A 12,291-nucleotide genomic window follows, 5' to 3' on the forward strand; every position below is an offset into this window, starting at 1 on the left:
GTCACACAGCGCCATTTTCATCGCTACGACGGCACGATCCGTGACGTCGCAGCGTCGTATGATTATCGCTCCAGCGTCGTAGACTGCGGTCACACTTTGCAATCACGGCGCTGGAGCGATGCCGAAGTCCCCGGGTAACCAGGGTAAACATCGGGTTACTAAGCGCAGGGCCGCGCTTAGTAACCCGATGTTTACCGTGGTTACCAGCGTAAACGTAAAAAAAACAAACAGTACATACTTACATTCCGGTGTCTGTCCCCCGGCGTTCTGCTTCTCTCCACTGTGTAAGCACCATAGCCGGAAAGCAGAGCGGTGACGTCACCGCTGTGCTCGCTTTCCGGCCGGCAGGCACTCACAGTGCAGAGAAGCTGAGACGCCGGAGGACAGACACCGGAATGTGAGTATGTACTGTTTGTTTTTTTTACGTTTACGCTGGTAACCACGGTAAACATCGGGTTACTAAGCGCGGCCCTGCGCTTAGTTACCCGATGTTTACCCTGGTTACAAGCGAACACATCGCTGGATCGCTGTCACACACAACGATCCAGCGATGTCAGCGGGTGATCAAGCGACGAAAGAAAGTTCCAAACGATCTGCTACGACGTACGATTCTCAGCAGGGTCCCTGATCGCTGCTGCGTGTCAGACACTGCGATATCGTAACGATATCGCTAGAACGTCACGAATCGTACCGTCGTAGCGATGAAAATGGCACTGTGTGACGGTACCCTTATTCTGAACTCATCTTTGCAAACTCCTGTGCTTTCTGCAATCTGAATCTATTGCTCCTCAGCCCTGCTGTCAACCCATCGGCTGCTGTAGGCATTATGGAGTATTATTTAGAGACTGTTCACATTATGCTGCAATCATCTCTGCAAACTCATGTAATTTCTACAACCTGTATCTATAACCTAGTTCAGACCTACACTTCATCTGCTCTTCTGTGCTTGTCTACACTCCTGACACTATGAGGCTTCTGGTGTGTCCTGCTCTGCTCATTTTCTTGCCACCCAGTATAACCATTGTTGACATCTTCACTGTTCCACGTGCAATGTGGCAAATCCAGCCCACTGTGTCATCACCCTCAGTCCTCGTGTTCATGCAGAACTGTGGTTAGTGAATTCTACTTACCAGGTGAGCCGTGACAATCTGGAAGGTGAGACCTGACTTTTGCTAGGATATTCCATCCTGTAGTGGGCATTTAGGCACACTTTCCAACAATTATTTAATACATGCTAATTACTAAAATCGACAATCTCTGGCTGCCCATTATTTTTTTTTTAATAAAAAGGACAGCCACACACTGTTGATACGTACTCTTTAAGGATTGGGGTTGCATAATTGGCCTAATTAGAAGGAACCTGCCACATTATATATAGTGTATATATACTGTACTATTAATCTAATGTACCTCTTGTTTTCAGCTGGGGAATCAACTTGTCCATCAAAATTGTAGTCAAAGACTGGTCCGGTAACCACATTAACTCCATTTCTTTCTGAAGCGTACTTTAAAAGGAGTATATTATTTAAATAATTCCAGATTTCTAGGCAGAATACAAATTATAAGACATTCAGCAATTAATTAATACAGTTACCAGAGTGATACTGCAGCAAACTATATCACAGGTTCAACATTTATGACCTTACTAGCATTATTACTAATATGAATATGTGTTATTCTACCACGCTTGCAAATTGTCCCAATGCTAGAGACAATGGATGTCCCTCAAATCATCAGAAATCTAGAAAAACAGTTGACACCCAGTTCTGAAAGCATTGCTGTCTATGACAGTCTAACAGGACTGACAGGGATCTCTCAAAGAAAGGGACAAAGTGTCGCGACTCTGTTGTCGGGTATCCCGGGACCAGGGGCTCCTTCCCGGTCACTAACACTAGGGGTGCCCACGCTCGACCTATTCCCGGCTTGCTTCTAATGTTGAAGATGCAACGTACCTTGCCTTAGCTCCTGAATTCGCCCTCGGTCTGTACCCTTCTCCCACCCAGGGAAGAGGAATAGTAGTGTACCGTAATACACCAACCAGACTAACAAGGTAATACGAACAGAAGTAACGAAAAAAAATACCAAACATACAAAAATACACACACACATGTAACAGAGGTATGTACTGGGGAGTGGAGGATGGGGTAAAACCAAAGTAGGAGGAAAAAGGGAATAATCACACACTCAAAACCTAGCAACAGTCACAGATAAATCCACCAAAGCCTTCTCCAATATTAACCAACAACAACCTCTAGCCATGCAGCAAAAGCTACTCTAACAATGAGTGCTAGCCAGGAGCCAGTTTATATAGGAGATGGGCGTGGCTAACAGTGCACAGCTGAAAGCCTTAGCTCCAGGAGCTCTAACCAGAGTAGATTAATCCCTGCACTGCTCAAAGAAATGTACACCATTTAATATGAAGGTGAAGTGCTTCTAATCAGTGCAGGAGTAGGAGAAATCAGACACTGTGGTCTTCTGGATCCTCTCTGTCTCGGTAAACCCATGACACCAAGCCCAGCTCACAAAGCTCCAAGTGTGTTCTTTTCCAGTCCACCTTATCTCCTGTTACCATAGCTTCAAATCTTGAACATGTAGAGGGAATATGGCAGCACTTACATGATAAACAATCTCATTACAATTCACAATGGGATCTCCAAGGTGGTGGACTTGAGTTTCGCCAGCTCACGCTTTATCTGTTCTTATATTCTGTCCCATATGTACCATGTGTATGCATGTATCTGTGTCTTTTTTTATGTATTAACTAGATGGCAGCCCGATTCTAAAGAATCGGGAGTCTAGAATCCATATATACTTTATTTATTCAAATGTAAGAATAATACAATTAATAAATAATAGTAAGAAAGAACAAAAAATGGCTGCACTCACCAGCTCTTGACAATTCTTGACAGTACGGCACATTTCTGATTGGTCGCTCGTGGCAGGCGGCAACCAATCAGAAAAGTGCCGCACACCACGAAGGCATATATCTTTGTCCACCCTGAGCGGATGTAGGACGCTGGTGACGTCACTTATCTCCGGACATTATCTCCGGACAAAGCCACGGAAGTTGGCACAAATTGCCGGAAGTAGTATTCTAGGCAATTATATATTAGATTTTAATGTTATCAGTGTTTACCTTTGAACGTTTATATTGTATTGTCCTGTCACCAGCCATGTGTACGATTATCGGCCGAAAGCCTCTCTGGAACCAATAATCACCCCATGTAAAGGTATCTTTATAAGTTAAAGATTCAGAATACTATGACTTTTATCATATCCTGAACAGTCAAGTTTTTTATGAACCGTTAAGGTTTTCTGGTTGAAGTAAAAAAAACTCTGAGTGTTTACAGTTTGAAACCATAAAATGTTGAAAAATTATGTCATTCTTGAGTATATCACTCAATGGTGCTCATAAACGTGTCAAATTTGATCTATAATATACTTTAATATACGTTACTTTAATCTTTAATATACTTAAGAACAGGGCCCCAGACATCACACAGGGGGTCTGAAACACCGCAGTGGTCCAAAATATCGCTGTGCTCTGCCTGGGGCCCCATATGCTGCCTGGGGCCCCTGTGCTCTGCCTGGGGCCCCATATGCTGCCTGGGGCCCCATGTTCTGCCTGGGGCCCCTGTGCTCTGCCTGGGGCCACTGTGCTCTGCCTGGGGCCCCATATGCTGCCTGGGGCCCCTGTGCTCTGCCTGGGGCCCCATAGGCTGCCTGGGGCCCCTGTGCTCTGCCTGGGGCCCCATAGGCTGCCTGGGGCCCCTGTGCTCTACCTGGGACCACTGTGCTCTGCCTGGGGCCCCATATGCTGCCTGGGGCCCCTGTGCTCTGCCTGGGGCCCCTGTGCTCTGCCTGGGGCCCCTGTGCTCTGCCTGGGGCCCCATGTTCTGCCTGGGGCCACTGTGCTCTGCCTGGGGCCCCATAGGCTGCCTGGGGCCCCTGTGCTCTGCCTGGGACCACTGTGCTCTGCCTGGGGCCCCATATGCTGCCTGGGGCCCCTGTGCTCTGCCTGGGGCCACTGTGCTCTGCCTGGGGCCCCATATGCTGCCTGGGGCCCCTGTGCTCTGCCTGGGGCCACTGTGCTCTGCCTGGGGCCCCATATGCTGCCTGGGGCCCCTGTGCTCTGCCTGGGGCCACTGTGCTCTGCCTGGGGCCCCATATGCTGCCTGGGGCCCCTGTGCTCTGCCTGGGTGTAGGACACTGGTGACGTCACTTATCTCCGGACATTAGCTCCGGACATTAGCTCCGGACAAAGCCACGGAAGTTGGCACAAATTGCAGGAAGTAGTATTCTAGGCAATTATATATTAGATACCAAAAGAGTGTTGTACCTGCTGTGTGACATATGGACTCACTGTCGTGCAGTACAGGGACAATCACCAGAGGGCGAAGGAGGGAAGTAACAGGAGCTCACCTCAAGCGAATATGCGTAGAGCTGAGAAAACACTGCTAGGGGGCAGTAGAGAGAGGTCGTACAAGCCAAGTAAGCAACAGCCAGGAATGCGGTGTCAGAGGGGAAGGCAGGTATGAGGTCTGAAGCAAGTCAGGGGTCAAAAAGCCGGTCGGGAGCATGGTAACAAGAGGATGAGATGGAAGCACAGCTAGAAACACACCAATGGTCAGCGCCAGACAGATCAATCCAAAACAGGAATGGAAAACGGAGGGGCAGGTTAGAAGTCAAGCAGAGAAGATTAACCCCCAGGTCAGAAAGCCGAAAGCAAACCCCGACCTGGATCATTTCAGTCACCAGGTCAAAAGTGTTCAGTTTTATTTTATTTTGTATTACTCTACCATATAGTGGCATGTAAAAGTTTGGACACACCTGGTGAAAATTACTGTTATTATGCAGTTCTTGGTGAGACATGCTCTCTTCATGTATCCATTGCTAGGTCCACCAGGCCGGGTATATGTTACGGTTAGACGGTTTACAATACTGGTGGTCTATTGTATATACACTCCCGCAGGTTACTATAAGAGATGGCTTGTGCCACTATGACCTTAACAGGGGCAGCACGGTGGCGCAGTGGTTAGCACTGTAGCCTTGCAGCGCTGGAGTCCTGCATATAAGGTGACAACACACCCTTAATCACCTGAAAAGCGTCGATGTCGCATATCATGTAACTGTCTACACTGATGTTGTTTTACCCTCTGCTGAGCACTTTTGGTGAATAAAGCAAGAAGTTTGTTCACACGTTTGTTTTTTTTCTAAAATACAAAGGAAATGTGTCATCTTTAACTTTAGAGATCATTTCGTATTCAACTTGCTTAACTGTTCCCAATAATAGCAATTTTGACAACGGGTGCCAAAACTTTTACATGCCACTGTAGAGTTACAGAGATATGAGTCTTTTTATTTGGTGCTACTTTTTATGGTCTTTAAAAGCAAAGAAGTTGTGTCTCACAGGGTAATTATGCAGGGCAGCATAAAAGACACCCCCCGACCCCCCAGAATTCTATGAGCCACACCCCCTTAAAAAAAGACCATAAAAATTGCCACAAAAATGGCCCATATCTTTGGAACTGTGTAGTGGAGTTATAAAAAGCCTGAATATTCAAGGAAGCACAGGGAATATAATAGGAACTAAAACTGGCCACTTTTGACTTGTAACTGGTAATCATTTGATCCAAAATGTCAAGGCGTTTGCACAACATGCAATACGTCATTAGGTAAAAGGTGATTTAAATGTGAATGTGGCTTAATGCTTGGACAAAATGATACCTTTAAAAAGTGCAAGATACTTGCAACTATACTTCACATAGACCATGAAGTTCATGGGCATTCTATACGGTAACCAACCCCTGTAGAGCTTTTCCTTATCTTGCAGAGATCATTGATAGCTTTGTATCACTGAATTACAGAAAATCTACCCTGCATATGATACTGTAATGATTTTACAAATGACAGCATCGCTCATGACGTCTTCATAAGTGTCTTAATAGTATTCAGAAAATATTTAGGTTCCTTCTGTTATAGATTTTCTCTACTTGGGATTCAGTGACGTGCTTTATGCAGTATTGTGTAAGAAGTATACATTATTAAGAGGTTCAGACAGTTATTGACATTTAAAGAGAACATGTTGCCTCCAAAAACGCTATTTATCTGCAGATATAGTGCTAAGCTGCAGGTAAATAGCATTTAAATCCTGTTTAGCAAGCTTGCTGGAGCAGCAGCTACAGGGTGAAAATTAAGTATTCTCCCTGCAGCCACTCACTTCCAGTCATCAGGGCGGTGCAGAGAGCAGACAGTCACTTATCTCTATAAATAAGTGTGCTGTAATCATTCCCTGGCACATTGACTGACAGCCTGCTTGGCACACAAACACGCTGCTGATCACAGCAGGAAGCAGTGACTGGAACCACATCCTGCGCTGCCCCAATGACTAAAAGCAAGTGGCTGCAGCGAGAATATAACTTCATTGCCTCCTTGTAGCCGCTGCTTCATTTTTTTGGGTAGCCACACTTTTTGTAGAGCATTGTAACGCTTTCTACCTGCAAATTACCACTATATCTGCAGGTAAATAGCATTTTGAGAGGTGACAGGTTCCCTTTAACTAATTTTTATTTACATAGATTTCCCAAAACAATCTTTTTAATTAGAATGCACCCACACACATTATGCTGATAACATGTCCTGCTGACAACTGTAGGTCTTGCAGACAAGATCTAATGAGTATTATAATGAAAATCTAAAGAAAGAAGAATTGTCCTTGTAAAAGAGACTGGTGCTAAAGATGTGTTTAATATTCTTCAGATTCCATAGAGTGCATATATATTGTAATTCACCCCAATATGCAATGTAAGAATTACACTCACTTAGGAACTCCTTGTACATCGGCACGAGATTACTTGTAATTAGAGAATCGTACTGTTCCACAGAGCTGCTATTAAAGTCTGTAAGAAAATAAAAATTACTTGTTAATTAATTGTGAATGACAATGACAGCTTGAATCTGAAAGAATGGGGAATTTCACAATTAATCTATTTTAGCAGTATAATAAACCTGTCAGTAACAGTCTCAAGAAAGCACAATACTGGTGTGAAAAAAAAATAAAATTAGGACATCAATCGCTAAAAATTAACAAGCATGTCAACCAAAAAGTTAAAGGTCTTTAAGTGTTTTAGTTCAAAGAAAAAGAATCATTGTGTATATATCTGGAATATATACAGTACAGACCAAAGGTTTGGACATACCTTCTCATTTAAAGTTTTTTCTGCATTTTCATGACTATGAAAATTGTACATTCACACTGAAGGCATCAAAACTATGAATTAACACATGTGGAATTATATACTTAACAAAAAAGTGTGAAACAACTGAAAATATGTCTTATATTCTAGGTTCTTCAAAGTAGCCACTTTTTGCTTTGATGACTGCTTTGCACACTCTTGGCATTCTCTTGATGAGCTTCAAGAGGCAGTCACCGGGAATGGTTTTCCAACAATCTTGAAGGTGTTCTCAGAGATGCTTAGCACTTGTTGGCCCTTTTGCCTTCAGTCTGCGGTCCAGCTCACTCCAAACCATCTCGATTGGGTTCAGGTCTGGTGACTGTGGAGGCCAGGTCATCTGTTGTAGCACCCCATCACTCTCCTTCTTGGTCAAATAGCCCTTACACAGCCTGGAGGTGTGTTTGGGGTCATTGTCCTGTTGAAAAATAAATGATGGTCCAACTAAACGCAAACCGGATGGAATAGCATGCCGCTGCAAGATGCTGTGGTAGCCATGCTGGTTCAGTATGCCTTCAATTTTGAATAAATCCCCAACAGTGTCACCAGCAAAGCACCCCCACACCATCACACCTCCTCCTCCATGCTTCATGGTGGGAACCAGCCATGTAGAGTCCATCCATTCACCTTTTCTGCGTCGCACAAAGACACGGTGGTTGGAACCAAAGATCTCAAATTTGGACTCATCAGACCAAAGCACAGATTTCCACTGGTCTAATGTCCATTCCTTGTGTTCTTTAGCCCAAACAAGTCTCTTCTGCTTGTTGCCTGTCCTTAGCAGTGGTTTCCTAGCAGCTATTTTACCATGATTGCCTGCTGCACATATCTCCTCTTAACAGTTGTTGTAGAGATGTGCCTGCTGCTAGAACTCTGTGTGGCATTGACCTGGTCTCTAATCTGAGCTGCTGTTAACCTGCAATTGAGGCTGGTGACTTGGATAAACTTATCCTCAGAAGCAGAGGTGACTCTTGGTCTTCCTTTCCTGGGGCGGTCCTCATGTGAGCCAGTTTCTTTGTAGCGCTTGATGGTTTTTACAACTGCACTTGGGGACACTTTCAAAGTTTTCCCAATTTTTCGGACTGACTGACCTTCATTTATTAAAGTAATGATGGCCACTCGTTTTTCTTTACTTAGCTGCTTTTTTCTTAATAATACAAATAATACAAATTCTAACAGTCTATTCAGTAGGACTATCAGCTGTGTATCCACCAGATTCTGCACAATATAACTGATGGTCCCAACCCTAAAAGGCAAGAAATCCCCCTTATTAAACAAGACAGGGATCATCTGTGAAGTGAAAACCATTTCCGACTACCTCTTGAAGCTCATCAAGGAGAATGCCAAGAGTGTGCAAAGCAGTAATCAAGATGGATACTTTGAAGAACCTAGAATATAAGACATATTTTCAGTTGTTTCACACTTTTTTGTTAAGTATATAATTCCACATGTGTTATTTCATAGTTTTGATGCCTTCAGTGTGAATGTACAATTTTCATAGTCATGAAAATACAGAAAAATCTTTAAATGAGAAGGTGTGTCCAAACTTTAGGTCTATACTGTATATATATGACCTCTCTACACTGTCTACACAATGGGGCATACTCCTCCTTAGCCAATGTACTGTAGACGAAACAAGCTTAAAATGCATCAGATTCTGAAAATGGTTCATGTCTGGTCTAATGGCCCGATTCAGGATTTGTAATCAATTGAAGTCACTTTTCTTTTTTATTTTGTATTCACTGTCCTTTTAGGTGCTAAATTCTTCAAAATACAGTTCATGAATTTGGCACTATATAAAAACTTCTCTTTATTTTTGTCTTTAAACATTTTTTTTTTTTTTTTTGCAACTTTCACCAAAAGTCGTGAATCCATTAAAAATTCCTGAATAGGTGCCAAATTGAAAATTTCCACAGAAACTACTCAAGTGTCTACATCACATACTAAATTATGTGCAAATCATGAATGACAGTTTTTTGGTGCAAATTATGTCTGAATTCTGAAAAATTTAGGTTGATAAATATGCCCCGCCATACATTACGGCCCCGATCCATCAAAGTTTTTGTGCCAGTATTTTGGGGTAAAAAGCTGTGAAAAGTAACAAAATGTTGTCACAATGTGATGCTGTGCTAAATGTTTGCAACTTAAAGAATTTTCACATCTTTTTTTATCCAGTGTCGACAAAGTACGCAAAGCTGGAGTGGGACAGATGTGTGGTAACCCCGCTCATCAAATTCATAACGTGCAGTGGTGTTCTTTACTCCACATATCTTACTTCAGTCTTTGACCCAAGTAAGATTTGTGGCAGGAATGCACAGAGAGGAACACTACTTTTCAGATGCTCCTGATACATTAAGAATCACGCGCCTCTTAATGAATCAGGAGCGTCTGACTCTGGCACACCTCTTCATCAAGACCAGTGTGAGCAATGCCAGTCGTCTTGATGAATAGTCCTTGATTCATAATTGCTTTTATTCTTTTTTTTTTTTTTGCAGTGGAGTAAAAAAGGTTCTGAAAGTGACCTTTTTGTGCCTTATTCAATATTAAATTTACTCCCTTTTTAAGTTAACATTACTTTATTTTGTCTGTTTTTTTTATTTTTTGGAGTTATGACCATGGTTTTGGTGATCCAAATGTTTTAGACCAATTCATCATTAGTCACTTTTTGAAATGTCACAATTTTATTTGGCAGAACTGTACTCCTCCACTGGTGCAGTAAAATCTTTATAATTTTATTTTTGCACAGTTGAAGACTAAAGTGCGACATTTTTTAATTATTGTGCGACTTTTTACTCTAATAAGGTTCAAAAAAGGTCCTTAATTTTAGCATTCTTATGGCCACAACACTAGACCAGTACAGACTTTGGTAATGAGAACAGCTTGTTGTCACATGGCCATAACATGGACATATTTTACCTCTCACGTTATAATGTGACAATTTGGATTACCAAAGTAGCCATATTGGATGGTCATCCAAGTCCAGGTCAGTGCAAAAATTAACCCGTAATACAGCCATTAGAAAGTCTGCAAAAATGTAAGCTCATATCATAATACAGATAAATACCATTTAGTAATAATTAAACTAACTCTAGAACAATTATAGAAAGACTCTTTCATCAAAAGAGGATGGTCATCTCTATTCTGCTGTCATCTTTTCCAGGATCTTTCCTTTTCTTAAGAATTATTCTTTTATTATATACTTTGATCTGGAGTCACACCACATTACATTTTGCTAAGATATTAAAACTGTTGCATAACAGGAAAGTTAAAAGGGATTTCTGTATTGGAAAGCTTCAAAAATGGAAAGTACCTACAAAGCCAAGCACGATGATAAATCGATGAAATTTGTTCATGCCCCTTCAAGTGGAGCCAACTGCGATGTTGATACTGCATACAAATAGGAAGTTTGTGTCTTTTTAACAAGAACCATACAGAGTGCTTCCCTTGCCAGTCCACATCGGCGCCCACAACTGGCAACGCTTTTGTTTTGTAATAGGTTTAGACTTACGCTCAGCCACATCCAGATGATTAAAGCTTTTGCAAATCCCTATTTAAAGAAATGTACTTACTGGGAGGATGGAGGAAGCTGTGGGTTATGCTCATATCTGGCAAGTATTCTGAGCAATTTTGGCTGTTTGCCTCTGGGACTCTACCGTCAGGCCGCAGACAGTCTGATAACGTAGGAGGAAGAGAAGAGCCTTCTCCCTGGTGGAGGACAATCATAAAACCTAGTGTCATTTTATCCATATACCTAATTCATCAAGTAATCATGGTCACCTTGTCATATTTCTGAATTTTTCCATTCTTAGTAATGATGACAGCCTAGAAGCAAACTTTGTTTCTTACTAAAAGTAATGAAATCAGTGGAAAGTCAATGAAAGAGTGTTCTGTATTATGAACTTAGTCACTCAGTCCCGCAAGCGAACGTCATACATTGGGCAGACAATTGCAACTCTCAAGCTGCAGCATGATGTAACTAGGTAGGGCGCAATTTCAAGGTTTGTACAGTTTTAAACATGTTTGTGACAAACTTTTAGTAATTGAGCAGATCACATCAACCATTAGAAACAGAACGGATTTAACCCCATAGCAAGCCAGCTTGTTTGAGCCTTAAAGAAGCACTTCCGTGAAGATTTTTTAATAAATCTGTATATATGTGGATGTGGTATAGTTTGTGTATAAATATACACCGTTACGTTCCTGTTCTCAGCGATGTCACCGCACTTCAGACTATTTGGATCCAAAACTTTAGCTGGAAGTCTCACTTACAGTGTAAGCCTCTGGTGCCTCATTCTGAAATACCATAGACCTACATTGTAAAAACCACTATATATCACACAGAGCAAAGAGACCCAGAGAGTCTGAAGAGATGGCACTCAGAAGAGGAGGGAAGCGGCGTTGGATCTCGGAGAAGCACATATACACGGATTTATTAGAAAGTATTCATGAGATGGCAAACAATGTTTTTTATTTATTTATTTGTAGTACTTGCATAATCCATTGATTTAATTAAAACATTGCTTCTTTATTCAAATGTGGCTGAATTTCAACCATTCTACAAAGATGAGTGACCAAATTTAACCCAAAGCGTTGCAAAAGACTCATTGCCGGTTATCGCAAAGGCTTGATTGCAGTTGTTGCTGTTAAGGGTGGCCCGACCAGTTATTAGGTGCAGGGGGCAATCACTTTTTCACACAGGGCTCTGTAGGTTTGGATTTCTTTTTCCCTTAATAATAAAGACCTTCATTTAAGGCTGTGTGCACATGTTCTGGATTTTTCGCGGTTTTTGCGCTATAAAAAATTGATAAAACCGCGAAAAAAATGCTCACATTAAGCATTCTACTAAAAGAATGCAATCCGCATTTTGTATGCACATGCTGCGTTTTTTTTTTCCTGAGCGGAAACGCATTCCGGAAAAAAACGCAGCATGTTCATTAATTTGCGGAATTGCGGGGATTCCGCACACATAGGAATGCATTGATCCGCTTAGTAAGCGGATCATGTGCGGTTGGTACCCAGGATGGAGGAGAGGAGACTCTCCTCCATGGACTGGGCACCATGT

The 12,291-nt window shown here is 42.2% G+C and overlaps 1 protein-coding gene across 2 annotated transcripts in view; it reads right to left on the reverse strand.

Moving 5' to 3' along the window:
• ENPP3 (ectonucleotide pyrophosphatase/phosphodiesterase 3) overlaps positions 1 to 12,291 on the reverse strand; it is a 211,568-nt gene that overhangs the window by 11,422 nt on the left and 187,855 nt on the right. For both annotated transcript variants that reach the window (XM_077289350.1, XM_077289351.1), the window contains exons 21-23: positions 10,799 to 10,934; positions 6,822 to 6,899; positions 1,411 to 1,543 (exon numbers count right to left, since the gene is read on the reverse strand). In XM_077289350.1, the coding sequence (XP_077145465.1) occupies positions 1,411 to 1,543; positions 6,822 to 6,899; positions 10,799 to 10,934 (347 nt within the window). The remainder of the gene's footprint in view (positions 1 to 1,410; positions 1,544 to 6,821; positions 6,900 to 10,798; positions 10,935 to 12,291) is intronic.

Source organism: Ranitomeya variabilis, chromosome 2 (assembly GCF_051348905.1).
Source record: "Ranitomeya variabilis isolate aRanVar5 chromosome 2, aRanVar5.hap1, whole genome shotgun sequence".
Classification (NCBI taxonomy): Eukaryota; Metazoa; Chordata; class Amphibia; order Anura; family Dendrobatidae; genus Ranitomeya; species Ranitomeya variabilis.